The sequence below is a fragment of the Molossus molossus genome, unplaced genomic scaffold (genome assembly GCF_014108415.1).
Source record: "Molossus molossus isolate mMolMol1 unplaced genomic scaffold, mMolMol1.p scaffold_m16_p_2, whole genome shotgun sequence".
Classification (NCBI taxonomy): domain Eukaryota; kingdom Metazoa; phylum Chordata; class Mammalia; order Chiroptera; family Molossidae; genus Molossus; species Molossus molossus.
The window spans coordinates 134,722,384-134,738,252 of record NW_023425355.1 but is presented as its reverse complement, the minus strand read 5'-3'; the positions used below and the strand labels follow the sequence as shown (position 1 = coordinate 134,738,252).

The following is a 15,869-nucleotide window of genomic DNA, read 5'->3' as shown; positions in this document are numbered from 1 at the left end:
TGGCAATGCTTTAGTGGAGGCATATCTTTTATTTAGTATATACACATACACAAACATACACAGTTTCCATAACTAGTAAAGTCTTAAACTGTAGCTGGTTTTGAAAGCACATAAACAAGATTACTATTGATACTGGTTTCCTGGTTGCAAACCTCAGTCAGAATTATAGATCTTTCTAAACTCTTATTGTACAAGTCAAAAAAAGAGTTTCCAAGAAGAAAAGGTCATTGTAATCTGAAAGTCACTTTTCACAAGAAATTAAATTAAGAAAGCACAGTATATGGCATAAAACGCGAGGAGTATACATTCTAGCGTCATCTGTCCTCCATTCAGATGTTTTATGTTGAAGTCCGTTACAGTGACATACTGAGTCCCATTCAGGGCCCCCTGTTTCGGAGCACTGTCATTTTCATCTGTGCCTGGTTTTATTTGAGTTTAGCACACACAGGAGCAAACAAACAGAAGCCCCAGTAGCAACAACATGAAAACCAACCACCAGTGCATGAGACACACGGTTCATTCAGTCCAAAAGTCACTCAATGGTTTGGAGTGATTGCAGCTTGGAGATTTTAAGGGACAACATGAGAAGGTCCTTGCTAGATAGATACAGCTGCTCATGTCTATAGGAATATGCATAAGAAAGCAGAAATCATTCCACATTGTTTAATGGCTTCCTTACTCAACCAGACGTATTCCGTTACCTCCTCGAGGAGTAACGTGGTGCAACGCATTTTGCAGGTGACTAAACCTAGTAATAAAAAAACTGGCTTCATGATAGTAACTTTCAACAAAGAAACCCCAGCGAGGGGAAACCCCTCTGGAATTTCTTCTTCTAGACACGGATGGGAGATATGCAGCCCAAGCTCAGTACATGTTTAAGTAGAGTCTGGGTAAATGTGTAGAATATTTACAGGACACGACATCTAAATGTTTAAGTGCTCCAACTTTGGGAATCAGAACAGGTTACAAGGTGAATTTCCCAGCTGGGATGACTCAGTGTCGGATGATCACTACGATAATAGAGTAAGTAGTACAGGAAGCACTTCATCAGCAGCCGAAGCTCATAAATAGAACCTTAACATGAAACGTCGCTAAAGCCAGACAAGGCCAACTTCGCAAGGTTTCTACCAAGAGCGGCCAGTGTTGGACATACTAACTAGGAATATAGTTACATTTCGACCTAATAATTTGGAATCCAGTGGTTAAGGATGACAGAAGCTTCTTCCGAGGGCCTGCAGCTCGGATCTGACTACCGGCAGCTTCACGGCTTCTCGAAACACCACCTGTGTCAAGTCACAAACAAACCCTGGTGAGACCAATGAAGAGACTGAGTCCTTCGCAATTTGTAGCCTCTATTCCCTCTCACGAAAATGCTCACACACTGTGGGACTAGCTGCCTGCTTGGTGATTTGAGTTCCCTTGGCTCACACGGTATCTCAGGACAGAAGTGCTACAGCAGTTTGTGTAGGACTGTTCTTTCAGGTGGGTGTCTTGGGGGGGACTGTCTGAAAACCTACAGGATGTTTCAAGTCCCAAGCTTTGCTTTCCAAATGCCAGTGCTGCCACCAGCCATTGTGACAACAAAAACCCCCAACACATTCTCAATCCCCACCCCCAACCCTGCAGGGGTGGTACCACCTCTGGTTGAGAAGAATTTGAGAACTGGACTATAAGACAAATGAAAATATACAAGCAATATGAATTGAATGCAATTATATACATATATATATGTATATATGTATACATACACATATATTTCGTTTTGGACAGGGATTTTGCACTTCTTTTAGTTAGAGATGTAGGAAATAGACTCGAGGTGCCTAGGTTTTGTGGATTTTCTGGTCCTTACTGGATAGTGAGGTCAGTGAACGGAAGGGTTCAAGGTACGCTAACAACAAAAGAAATCTTTTACTAAATATTAAGCTGTGTGTCAGGGAAACAGAATGCTCTGGTGAACGGTTTTTGTTTTTGAAGTGTCCAAGAAGGCAGCTACTCTTCCGAACCAGGGATAGTCTTTACTCTAAAAGTTACCTGTCACACATTCCCTCTCATGTGTGAAGGGACCACCACTGCTTTCCCAAAGGCAAAGAGAAGTGAACTCTAAAATGTGCTGTTGTACCGCCAATAGCTGAGGTCAGGGAGAAATAAATATACGAAACAGCGCGACCTCGGGCATGTGACCTCCCCAACCCGTTTCCTCATTTGAAAAAGAGAAATATTGGACTAAGTCCTATCAGGCATCAAAGTTCTGTTATTAGAGTGGAGCATCAGAAAAACCAAAGTGACCGAGAGAATGCTGGGACTATAAAAATGTCTAAAAGGGTCTAAAGTGGGAGTAAAATTGACATTATTAAGTTATAAAAAAATTGATGATAAATTATGTTTTCATCACTGAAAAACCAATGAGCCCCAAACTGAAGTAAATCCAATGTGAGGTATGAATAACTAAATGCACACAAATGCAGAGGGTTTAGAACCCATAGATATGACTTACTCAAATGAGAAGAGCTTCTAGAAGGACTTCAGCAAGAAAAAAGGCCAAAGGTGGGGAACAAAAGCTGCAGGGCACAAACTTCAGTCCCCTGTCTCTCCCTCAGGTATGCTCCAAGAACATGTGTTTGTTTTGGAAGACTCCAGAACACGAAATCATTTGGCCTAACATCAATTTATAGGGATGATTCTGGATGGACTGTGAGATGTCACTGAGCAAAACTAGGGGAGAGCCCTGGCCGGTTTGGCTCAGTGGTTAGAGCGTCAGCTCGTGGACCAGAAAGTCCCATTTTCGGTTCCCACTAAGGGCACATACCTCGGTTGCAGTTTGTCCCCGGCCCCAGATGGGGTCATATGGTGGCAAGCAGTCAATGTGTCTCTCTCGCATCGATGTTTCTCTCTCTCTCTTCCTCCTTCTCTCCCTCCCACTCTCTCTGAAGATAGATGCAAAAATGTCCTTGGGTGAGGATTAAAAAAAAAAAAAAACTAGGGGAGAAGTTCATTTTATTAACACCACCTTGCACCACCACTAGAACATTCTCTCTCTGCTTCTAAATAAGGTGCTACTCAGACAGGTGGTGGGTCAACCTTTTAGGCAGTGCTTCTCCACACACACACACACCCCCAAACAGCAGGGTTGGGCATGGCAGGTGTGGTGCTGAGGGCTCCCATATGAAGGATTTACCTGAAATCCACTTCAATTCTTGCGTGTGCTGAAGTATAAACCATATATTCATATTCATGTTTGCATTTTTCAGATAAAACTGACCATCCAGGAGGCTGAGTGATGTTTATCCTACCTTCACGACCCCAGTTGGAGAGTTACAGATTTAGACTATCATCAAAAGACTGTACCTTTCATTAAAGAGATGCTGTATTTGTCAACAGAAGGTGTTCAGAGTATTTTCTTGGCTGGGACTGTTAAATCCTTCGATCAGGTTTTTGTTACAGTCATCCAGGCTGAGATTTTCACTGGATCTCTTGGGGAACATGGGGGGGCCGGTGAAATCTAAGATATCTTGAAGGGCTCGGGCATTACCAGTTCCATTTTGGTCCAGAGACACCCCAGGAATCATTTCACTCACTGGTGAAAATTCTGGGATGGAGATAAGCTCTTCTTTTGAAACAGGACTGGGGGGGGGGGAGGGTGGAGAGAGGAGGGGAAAGGGAGAGGGAGAGAGACAGACAGATAGACAGATAGAACTATTAATTCTAATATTTTGTTATACTACTCTTCTTTTCTAGAGAAGACTGATTCAGAGCCAGAGTTTGTGTGTAACACATTGAAAAAAAAAGGTAAGTTAGTCCCAATCTAAGACGCTGACAGACACAAGGCCCCCGTGGATGAGAATGAGGGAAGGAGACTGAGCAGGGCTGTGAAGGTCAAGCTCACACTATCCACAGGAAGGAAGAAAGTAAGCAGCACAGGCACCGGGTCTCTACTGCAGAGAAGCCAAGCGCTTCCCAAACCTTCGAAACGGGAAACCCAGACGGAACACAAATGCTGGAAGTTAAAGGTGAGCCGAGAAAGGGCCCTAGCTGGCCCCGGGGCTCATCCTCTGCTGTAAAATGGGACGAACAGTCACTTCTCCCTGCCAGGGCTTCTGCGTGCAGGAGGTACTCGAGCTGGGGGAGCGGTCGTGTGCAGCCGCCTGCTGTGAGTGCTCAGTTGAGGTTGGGACCACTGTCACCTGCAGAGCGAATGTCCCCCACCACTCCCTCTCTACAGGGAGGCTTCCTCTCCACCCCACTGGCTTATCCAGCTCCTGCCCAGTGGGCCTGGCTCGCTCTCCCCTCTCCTTAGAGATGAAGGCGGGGTGCGTCAACCATGGGGGGTGCACTGCAATGCGAGGGCCTGTCACCTGGAGTCTCTCTTAACAGCCAGAGTAAGGATGCTGCCAGGTCGGTCTGTTCTTTATTTTCCTCGATAAGCTCCTAGAGAAAAATCTAGAAAAGCCCCCTGAGCTACAGAAGCTCAGAGGATCCGTCTCCATACTGAGCAGCTGCTGACCTAACGCCACTTCTGGTGGCTGGAGCCGGGGCCAACTGCCTCCTGAGCAGAAACACCCGCCCCACCTTCACTCCTTGGGTTTAAACAGCTGGTCAGGGCGTGGGGAGTAGACAACGCCACACGCTTGGGCGCAGCCTCCAGAAATCACCTCCCTCCAAAGGCAGCGGTGGCCACGGGGAGAACTCAGTGCACACACCAAGCCCCTTCCCTTTCTTGAACCTTGGCCAGTGCCACGTCTTGCCCCCTTCCCCGATCCCGAGATGTAACGAGTAAGTGGGCTCAGCATGGGGGCGGGGGAATGTTGTGTTCACCTTCAATATGTCTTAGCTGTTTTCCCTGGGGGACGGCCTGCCATGACGGTGGCCGGTGGTAGCAGGGGACATGGTGATGGCGGCAAGGGCCGAGGAGACCCTGCTATCAGTCCGCACAGGACTTGCTCTTCTGGTGGCTGGGCTGCTGGACACATGTGGCTCAAGGCCAGGGTGCACGAGCTGGGGTGGTTAGAGTCAGCGTGCCTGGGAAAGCCCCTCTGCCCAGGCCCCTTGCCCGAGACTAAGCTGAGGATTCACAGCCGAGGAGAGCAGGGTTAGCTCTGGGAGAGCTTGTGCATAACACTGCCGGTCCCTCGCGACTCGGAGTCCTTTCCCCGGGCTCTCCGTTCCGGTGTCCTTGCCCCAACCTCACGCCGACTGACTTCTCCTTCCATCTGGGATTAATTTGCCAGGGGGTCATCCATAAACATACCAGTTTAAGAATTCCTTAAGTTTTTTTAGAATCTGAAAGCAAATTAGTTCCATAATCAAGTCTCCAGTGACAGGTTCACTTACTCATGAGACACCAGACACAGTGGCCCTGTTGGTGCCCTTTTATCTGCAGGCGCACCCATCCCTCGGCTGCAGAGAGAGCTGGTGGCTAAGGACTCAGAGCTGCCACCTGTTTTCTGGACAACTGGCTGCAGCTGACGGGACCCCATACCCACAGACATTATACCTGCACCCCCGTCTCTGTGGTCCACAGCCAATGATTGACGGATGCAGTAGCACGAAGGTCGCCTTCCATATCTCATTCAGAGCACGCTCTGGTGGAAATTCATCCTCCACGGCTCCCATGGGGACAGCATCCTTGCCTAGTGACTTCCCCTGCCCCATCCTGTTCCCTGCTCCCTCCACTTTCTCCTGAGAACTCTCTCCAACAAATCCCAGGCCCTAGACTCCCTGACCCCAGGCTCTGCTTCCAAGGAGCCTGACCCAAAACACTACTGTACCGCTGAGAGCTTTCCTGAACGGCACCTGAACCGGCCTGAGCTGATCTGGGTGTGTAAAAAGTGAATAAATCAACTACGAAGAGGGGGAGGTGTTTGGAGAAGAGAAGAGGCGCAAACGCAACAGAAATCGATTTACCTCACGTCCATTGACTGAACTTCTTCAGTTGAGTCGTCCAGATTGTTTGATTTGCCATCGAGGGCATCCAGATGAACAAGTCCTCCAGCTGGTTTAAGCCCACTGGAGAAACTGTCTCGGGGAAACGTCGCTGGGGCAGCCCGCTCCACACCGTTAACTTCCTGGCAGGTGCTCAATCCATTGATTTCTGATTGAGAACACAAAGTCATTCTGTTAATCAAAAAATATCCGAAACAATGGAGCCACCGAGGAAATGTATATACGGCAGCAATTCATTTGATCCTCTGTTTGACCAATAACGCAACGTCTTTTGCAAAAAGAATTCCAGGCAATCACTTTTCACGTGGGAAGATAAGTGGCATTACCAGTGTATGTGCAGCAGGGCTCATGACCCAACCAGGAGACTTGGTGTCATACACTGTACAAGTCCCCAGGGTCTGGTAGCAGGTTCTTGAGCCACAAAGCGAAGGAGAAACATGGAAAGTGATTCTGAGATGGGTATGCCTTTTTTGACTTTGGCTGCCATGAAATATTCAAGCCTCAGTTTTTTTTTGTTTGTTTTTTTTAAATCCTCACCTGAAGACATTTTTTTTTGCATTTATCTTCAGGTAGAGCGGGAGGAAAAGTGGGGAAGAGAGAGAGAGAAACACTGATGTGAGAGAGACACATCAACTGGCTGCCACCCACAAAACCCCAACCAGGGCCAGGGACAAACTGCAACCGAAGTACGTGCCCTTAGCAGGAACCGAACCTGGGACTCTCTGGTCCGCGGGCTGACGCTCTAACCGCTGAGCCAAACTGGCCAGGGCAAGCCTTAGTTTGTTTTTGTTTTTTTATCCTCACCTGAGGACATTTTTCCATTTTTTTGTTCAGGTAGAGTGGGAGGGACAGAGAGAAAGAGAGAGAGAGAGAGAGAGAGAGAGAAACATCGACATGAAAGGGACACATCGAGTGGCTGCCACCTGCATGACCAACCAGGACTGGGGACAAACTGCAACTGAGGTACATGCCCTTAGCAGGAACCGAACCCAGGTCTCTTGGGACCGCAGGCCGACACTCTAACTGCTGAGCCAAACTGGCCAGGGCAAGCCTCAGTTTGTTTTTTTTTAATTCTCACCCGAGGACATTTTTCCATTTTTTGTTCAGGTAGAGTGGGAGGGAGAGAGAGGAACAGAGAAAAACAGAGAGAGAGAGAGAAACATCGATGTGAAAGGAACACATCAAGTGGCTGCCACCCGCACAACCGACCAGGGCCGGGGACAAACTGCAACCGAGGTACGTGCCCCTAGCGGGAACCGAACCCGGGTCTCTCAGGACCGCAGGCCGACGCTCTAACCGCTGAGCCAAACTGGCTAGGGCAAGCCTCAGTTTTAAGTGTACGTGCCAGAAAAGAGCTGGGCTACCCAGAAGTGTGGAAGGTAGGAGAAATGGCCATAGAACAGCAGCCAATTCATAACTGAACCTGCCCAGCAGTTAAACTCCCTGGAGAGCAGCCTGGGCCAGCAGACGGCTGGCTCCCGCACTGTGATTATGAGAGTAACCGAGGAACCCAGTGCTTCCCAAATGGACCTGTGCTGGAGAAGGAGACTCCACAGGGAAGGGAAAGTGCCCAGCTCCCACCCGGCACTGATGCTCTTAGGACCCACAGGAAGTGCGCCAAGCCCTCACCCGCTGAAAGGCGAAACCCCAAAGCCAGACCTCACCTCACACTCACCTATTTTGTTCGGGATAATTGGTTTTGTCTTATTTTCCATGCACACAGCAGGCTGAAGCTCTATTTTCAGGTCCTCTTTCTGAAAACAAATGAAGGGAAGGCTGACTACATAGAAAGACAAGTGCTTTTGAAAAGCATCAGAGGCTGTTTGGAACCATGCTGGCCTAGCTGCCTGCTCCACGGTAATTCTTTGGGTCTTCTGAGCTTATTACAAATCAGCCGTGTTTCCCTTATTTATTTATTTTTTTCTTTATTGATTTTTTAGAGACAGAGGAAGAGAGAGATAGAAACATCGATTGGCCGCCTCCTGCACGCCCCCAACTGGGGATTTGGTCCACAACCTGGGCATGTGTCCTGACCAGGAATCGAACCGGCGACCTCCTGGTGCATGGGTCGATGCTCAATCACTAAGCCACACCGGCCGGGCTGTTTCCCTTATTAATATGTCTCCATTCTCTTTTTTATTCATGACTACTGTGTCTCTCCCTGCATCCCCACCCCCATTTCTCTAAGGATATTTTTAATTACCACCCCATCTCTGAAAGTCCTCTCTTAGACTGCTCTTTTCAGGCACCTGCAGCTTCCTTCATCTAGCCAGGAACAAAGCAGGAAGGGTCCATTTTGTCTGGCTGCTCCTCTGAGATCCACGACTCCACTGAATGCATTCTGCCACTCGGCACGTGAACTATTAAAACGGTGTTCCAAATGCCTACCTTCACTTCCGGAGACACATCACTCCTCCTCGTTCTCTTCATGATTTCATCTATTCTCTGGAAACCAAAAAGAACCAGGTCAGAGGAATATAAGACCAAAACCACATCAACGTAGCTGGGTCTATATGCAATTTCACATTTCTCAGAAAACTCACGAGAGAGAAAACAGCAGCAGAAGATAGATAGTGAGTACAGAAAGGGTTTCCATTGGTTCTGCGGATGTACACCTTTGCCCTATGAACAAGGTCAACTGTTTGAAAAGTGAACTAGTAGGTATCTAGAATCAACATTTCATGTCTAGCTCATCTTTCTCCTTCCTCTCCTCATGTTACGTAAAAATCAGTTAACTACCACCTGCCATTCCAGAGGACCACCCTAGAGAAAGTGAGGCTGAGATGCAAGTCGGGAGGGGAGGCCAGTCCCTGGCTCCCAAGCCTACAGCAACACAAAGCCCAGGCTAGAGCTAGGACGCTATGAAAATGGACCTTTACAACCAGCCTCCTTAAACCCAACTTTATCCATAATTGCATTAAATGTAAATAGACTAAACACTCCAGTTTAAAGGCAAAGACGGTCAAACTGGCTTAAAATAACAAGTCCTGACTATATGCTGTTTACAAGAGATATACTTATAAGGACACACATAGGTTCAAAGTGAAAGGTCAGAAAAATATTTACTATGCAAATGCCAATCATAAAAAGACTGATGAAGTGGACTTTAAGACAAGTATTACTAGAGATAAAGTAGGACATTTCTAATGATAAAGATGTCAACTCAAAGGAAAATTAAGTCATTTGAAATATATATTCACCTAACAGCAGGGCTTCAAAACATATAAAACAACTTAAAAGATGATAGAACTGGAAGGAGAAATGGACAAATTCATAATCACAAATGGAGCTTTTAACACTCCTCTCTCAATAACTGATAGAAAACTAATAAAGATATAGAAGATCTAAACAGCACTATCAGTGAACCTGACCTAATTTGACAATTCTAAGATCACTCTACCCAACAATTGCAAAAGAGAACTGGATTCGCTTCCTGTTCCTGCCTTACCCTCAGTCCTCCTAATCCCTTAGCCCTTACCTTCTTCCTCTCCAGTCGCTCCTGTTCAATCTGCAGCATGATCTGCTCTCTTTCTAGACGCATCTGTTGAGCTGCCTCCTGAGCCTTGGCTTCTGCTGCTTCCTTCTGATACGAACAGGTAAACAAAGGCATAGGCTTTACTAAGCTAAAACAAAATCAATACAGTAATTCCCTGGAGTTTTCATATGTTCCTTGACCTCATCATCTACCCCAAAGTGGGTGCCGCTCCAACATTCAGTGTGGATTTACACAGCCAGCTCTAAGACACAGCAGACTGGCTGGGCTTCATCATCTACCCTTGGTCCACCATGCAACAGTTCCCGTACATGGTCAAGGTCTTTCTGTGTCTGATGGCAGCTCTGGCCATGAACTGTGTATGTGGCCAGGAGTTTCAGGAAATTAATTTCCCAAGGAGTTGGTGGATAAATAACCCAGTCTCCTTGCCCTGTAGAGGGACAATTCTAAGGCATGTTCCACAGTTTCTTAGATAGTTCCAAAGGGAGTGAGTTCCAATTGCCCACAGTAATCCACTCATCAATGCACTCACATTGGCTTTACCCTCACTCCCCTACCAGCTTCCTGGGATGCTCTCCTGAATCAAATACTGCCATGCAAGTTCTCATCCAGGGTCCGTCACCGGGGGAACCCAAACCAACATACAGCAAACATTACAAAGTTCACTTTCATTGCCCAAAGCAACTCATATTTAATAACCAGCCCAGTTGGCTTAATTTTATTTTATTTTATTTTTTATCTTCACCCGAGGACATTTTTCCATTTTTTGTTCAGGTAGAGTGGTAGGGAGAGAGAGGAACAGAGAGAGAGAGAAACATCGACGTGAAAGGAACACATCGAGTGGCTGCCACCCGCACAACCGACCAGGGCCGGGGACAAACTGCAACCGAGGTACGTGCCCTTAGTGGGAACCGAACCCGGGTCTCTCAGGACCGCAGGCCGACACTCTAACCGCTGAGCCAAACCGGCCAGGGCCCAGCCCAGTTGGCTTAAGAAAATACTTCAAGCCCCGGCTGGTGTGGCTTAGTGGTTAGAGAGTTGGCTCAAGCACCAGAGGGTCACAGGTTCAATCCTCGGCCTCGGTTGGGGCACGTCCGGGACGCAACCAATCAATGTGTCTCTCACATTGATGCTTCTCTCTCTTCCTCTCTCTCTCTCTCTCTCTCTCTCTCTCTCTCCCCTCACCTCCTGTCCCTTCTAAAACAATAAATAAATAAATGCAAAAATATCCTTGGGCGAGGATTAACAAAAAAAGAAGAAAATACTTCAAATAAATATTACGAGTCATTCAAATTTAACTAATTTTACCCAATGTTAACTAAGGCCCTGAAGGAAAGTCTATATGAAAACTCATACAGTACCTGCTTTTCAATCATGGCCTTTTCTTGCTTTTCTTTTTCTTGTTTTTCCTTTTCTTGCTCTTCTTTCAACAGCAGCTCCTCCTTGGCCTTCCTCTTGGCCTCCTCTTCCTCCAGTCTTTTCTTTTCTTCTTCCTGCCGCTTCTTCTCCTCTTCTTGCCGCTTCTTCTCCTCGTCCTGCCGCTTCTTTTCCTCTTCCTGCTTACGGGCTTCCTCTTCTTGGCGAAGTCTTTCCTCCTCTGCCTTTCTTTCCAGTTCCTCTCTCTCCAGCCTTTTGAGAACATAACTGTCGTTAGAAGACAAGGACATGCTCAAAAGACAGACTGCCAAAGGACCGTGTGTCCACAGGCCTATAATGCATGACACAGTCACAGACACATGCACTTGAATTAGTATCCACTTAGCCCTGGCCGGTTTGGCTCAGTGGTTGGAGTGTCGGCCTGTGCACAGAAGAGTTGTGGGTTTGACTCCCAGTCAAGGGCTCGTACCTGGGTTGCAGGTTCGATCCCTGGCTCCGGTGGGAGTCATGCGGGAGGCAACCAATCAATATGCTTGTTTCACATTGATGCTTCTCTCTTTCTCCCAGTCTCCCTCCCTTCTACTCTCTCTACGAGAAAAAAAATCGATGGTAAAACTATCCTCAGGTGAGGATTAACAACAAAAAAATATAGTATTCACTTAAGAAAATGACTCATCCTTCCCGGAAAGCCACTCCAGCTCATATACTTACAGAAAAAAAATTAAGCAGGGTTGACTTTAAATTCTGTTGTAAAGAGTAATGATGATATTGATTTGTGAACATACTGTAATGTAGACACAGATGTTCTCCAGTCAATCTACAGATGACCAATGACCACAGCCCTGTCGTTCTTATTTAATGACAATTCTTTAGAACACTAAGTAAAATAAGTATTTAAAACCAACTTAGGCTAGAACACCCTAAGTGTCTCAGTGGCCAAAACTGTGCCAGTCAGCAATTTGGAGCAGTGACTATGGACTCAAAAATTTCACTCCGGGTTTTAATTGGTATATGACTTCTGAAGCGGTTCAAAAGAAACTTGACATTTAATACAGAAATTATCGTACCTATTTTCCATTTATTTTGGAAATCTGTAACAATCTGTTTTAGCTTTTATTCTTTGCTGTATAAGATTAAAAGGCAGTGGAACATTTTTCTTTCTTTCTTTCTTTTTTGTTAATCCTTACCCGAGGCTATTTTTCCACTGATTTTTAGAGAAAGTGGAAGGGAGGGAGGAGGGAAAGAGGAAACATCAATGTGAGAGAGACACATCAATTGGTTGCCCCCTGCATGACCCTGACTGGGGCCAAGGATCGAACCCATAACCCTTCAGTCCACAGGCCAATGCTCTAACCACTGAGCCAAGCCAGCCAGGGCCATTTGGACATTTTTCATCCACAGATGAATAGCTGGTGATGTGATGAGGGCAGTGAGGGAAAATTCTGTAACATGTAAGTGCTTGTTTTTACATTTCTAATGTGTTTGCTCACCTGTGCATCACTTTCCTGACCTATGAAAAAACATGAATAACCATACTCACCATGCAGTGTGTTCCTGACTGGCAATGTGACATACGGACAAGACCAAGACTGCATTGTGATTGTACCACTCACCGTGTGACCCTTCCTTGCAAAGTGACTGCACATTTCTGATGCCCATTTACAAAATGGGAACAGCTATGTTATTGGCTCTATCACTGTGAGAATGAAATGAGATAACGCATGGGGAGCACTTCGCACAGTGCCTGACTCTGGGTAGATTCCCAAATGCTAGTTTGTCTTATAATTTAAAATGAATCCTCTCTCCAACTCCCAATGTCCTTTTAAGAGCACCTATAAAATAACGTTTTTCAGAAATTACCTTTATTTGGAGGCATGTGTTACTGATTTACTGGATGCTGTTATATTGTTATAAAAAGATCAAGACTTAGCCTTGGCCGGTTTGGCTCAGTGGTTAGAGCGTCAGTCCGCAGACCAAGGAGTCGCGAGTTCGATTCCAGTCAAGAGCAAGTACCTCAGTTGCGGTTTGTCCCCGGCCCTGGTTGGGGTCATGCGGGAGGCAACCAATCGATCGATGTCTCTCTCTCACATCGATGTCTCTCTCACATTGATGTTTCTCTCTCTTTCTCCCCCCTCACACTCTGAAGATAAATGAAAATATATCCTCAGGTGAGGATTTAAAAAAAAAAAGAAAAAGATCAAGACTTAAAAAGATCCTTCTATCCTAATGGTTGGTTTCAGGAATCATGGAGACAATTAGCCTATTTGTCACAAAAGAGGCATTTTAAAAGGTAAAAAAATACTTAAAGACACCATCTAGCCTAAGACTGTAACTGTACACGACACACATATTCTACATCGCGGAGGTTGCACTGCCCAAACGCATTGCTGCAACAACTGAAATTATTAACGGACAATCTGGAAATCTCTGGAGAAGAGCATTATGGGGCCTAATCAGAAAAAAACCATCCAGTTCTTAGATTCCTCAATACCAGACTAAGTGTAGCCAACACAGGATTCTCACAAATGGATATAGAGAACAAGGTTTATCCAGAGGTTAAGCGGAGCACTGTTTCAGTTCTCATCTCTTTAAGGAGGCGGTTGTGACTGTCCCAGACAAGTTAATACATGAAGGATCTGTTGTGTGTGAATAAATGCCCAAGTTCTTCGCCTTTCTTTTTATCTTCAGGACCTGAAATTCCATGAAAACTTCAGAAGTGCCCAGTACACGTACACGTACACACGTACACGTACACACGTACACGTACACACACACACACACACACACACACGGAGTAAATAACATAATCTCTTGACTCCTAAGTCTCCGCAATCATCCACAACAGAAATTCTTCCCCTCAATATACTCTCCGAGGATGAACCGGAGAGAACATGGCTTTGGTCATTTCCCCTCTTCTGCAGGCTGCCCACACCCCACTGGCTGTCATCAATACCCAGTTCCCTCCAGAGTTCACTGGATCCGTGTACAGTTCTGTTGCCCTCTCTGTCATTGTTCCTGTCACCTACCCAAACTCGTCCCGCTTCCTCACCAGGTAGAAAGTACCAGAAAACTGTGCAATGTGGTCATCCTTCAGATGTACGCTCATCCCCATCACCGGCCACTGGTGAGGGTCTTTGTTGACTCACTTGCAACCTCCAGCACTTCACTGCCTCTGGTCCCGCCCTTTCGCTTATACCACATCCCTGACGTGCTCAGCCTTGAACTGTTCAGTCTGTGGACAAGTATGTGGGTTCCACTACTGCCTCCTCCTCATGTCCTCACTGACCAAGATTAACCTTTAACATCCTAAATCCCACCTTCTGTGATCTGCTCTCACGCTCTCCTTCACCACCGTCTCTGCTGACCTGCCTTGGGTAGCACCGTGCAGTCACTTGTGTCTCTTCCCTCTCCTCTGTGCCCCAGGCCTCCGATCCCCCGAGCACTTCCAGGACAGCAAGGAGCCCGTTCTGCTGCCCACCTCCAGGCTTAGGTGGCCCCCAGGACCCCTTGTGCCCTCCTGAGCTGCTAACACTGGTTAGAGTAAGGCCCAAACAAGGGTGACTGGTCATCTGTGCCTGGGCCTCGGCTACCACTCCAACCTTTTTGCTCCATCCCTGCCCCTGATCCATGTGGAAACCATTCAAATCTCTACCTTGTTTCAGTCTTCAACATCCTCCTTTGTTGATGGCATCACCAACCACTTTACAGAGAAGCCTGCGGCTACCTGATCTGAGTTTCCTAATCTTTTGTCTATTGCACTGCTGCTCAGAAATTTCCCCTTTCTTCTTCTGCTTAGAGGCAAAGGATGGTAAGTGCCACCACTCGTGCTGTTAATACACACTCTCCCGTGACTTCCGTCCATGGTTTCACCCTTGCACACATACCCCGCCATGGCCTGGAAAAACACTCAGGTCTCAGGCATCCCAAGCTACTCTCCCCTTCCTCACTCACAGCCTCTTAACATCCAGCTGACAGTTCAGGACCTCCTCCCCCTCCCCTCTTCCAAGCTGGCTTAGGTCTCCACAATTTCCCTCTAAAACCTCGGTTCATCTCTTAAAAGTCAAGACCAACCGCCTTTCCTCAGCCTCGACCTATCTTGCAGGTACAGACAGCGTTAAATGTCTCTCCCGTGAGGACCTCTCCCCAGCCCTGTGCGCATGAGGTTCTCCCGTCCTGCCTTGGCTGCCGCCGCCCCGTGTCGGATGGGCTCCACCTGCCCCATCTCTCGCCTCGACAGCTAACCACGGAGGCTCAGCCAGTGAGGCTCGAGATCTGAGCAAAAGGAGGACCTCTTGTGTGGACACTGTGATCTTGCTCACGGGGGTTAACTTGAACGTCTTTCTGCGTGGGCACCTGGCAGCTACTTCAGCTTCTGAATGTGACTTACTGGGCCCCATTTTGGAATCACAGGAAGATCTCTGGCTTGCTGGCTTCTGCCAGTGCCTTCCCCAGGGTGGACCTGGGCTCCAGGCTTCCTTGCCCGGACTCCCAAGAGTTCTGATTTACATCTTGGGTCGCCCACTAGGCCAGGGGCTGTGCCCTGCTCTGTGTGCATCTGTGACAGCCCTGATGTCACTGCTAGAGGGCACTGGGCCAGCTTTTGCTCTTCTTCCTGGGCCCCAGCTATTTGGACTCTTGTCAGTCCCTCTGTTCTGAATAGTGTCATGCCTGACGGCATTTCTCTCTTCAGTTTGTGACAATAATGGGCTTTCCACGGTTTGGATCAAGGACCTTTATTTTCCTCTCATGTTTTTACTTGGCAACTGCATGTCTGTGGCTTCAACTACTGCCTCTAAGCACACAAAAGATGTGGGGTGATCTTATTCCAAGTGATATCCGCTGTGTTCCAGCCCCAGGTTGTCTGGTACTGTCTCACCTCCCACGTGGTGCTAGGCAAAGCTTCACATTCTGGCAAGAGAGAGGAAAACTGGTTTTGGGTCAAGAGTATTACTCTCATTTTTATTTAGGCCCCAGGTATCAACTCCATTTCCAATCACCTGAACATTTTGTAGGCCCTTTCAACTCTATCTAAAATCAAATGAATAGTTTTTTACCTTCT

The 15,869-nt window shown here is 47.1% G+C and overlaps 1 protein-coding gene across 1 annotated transcript in view; it reads right to left on the bottom strand.

Annotated features, from left to right (window-relative positions):
- Positions 1-70: 70 nt before the first annotated feature.
- The window catches only part of MAP7D2 (MAP7 domain containing 2), a 109,809-nt gene continuing 94,010 nt past the window's right edge, over positions 71-15,869 (bottom strand). Inside the window, exons 12-18 of the mRNA XM_036270832.1 lie at positions 10,795-11,062; positions 9,419-9,523; positions 8,329-8,385; positions 7,616-7,694; positions 5,902-6,088; positions 3,346-3,621; positions 71-1,283 (exon numbers count right to left, since the gene is read on the bottom strand). Of these exons, the coding sequence (XP_036126725.1) occupies positions 3,372-3,621; positions 5,902-6,088; positions 7,616-7,694; positions 8,329-8,385; positions 9,419-9,523; positions 10,795-11,062 (946 nt within the window). The 3' untranslated portion in view covers positions 71-1,283; positions 3,346-3,371. The remainder of the gene's footprint in view (positions 1,284-3,345; positions 3,622-5,901; positions 6,089-7,615; positions 7,695-8,328; positions 8,386-9,418; positions 9,524-10,794; positions 11,063-15,869) is intronic.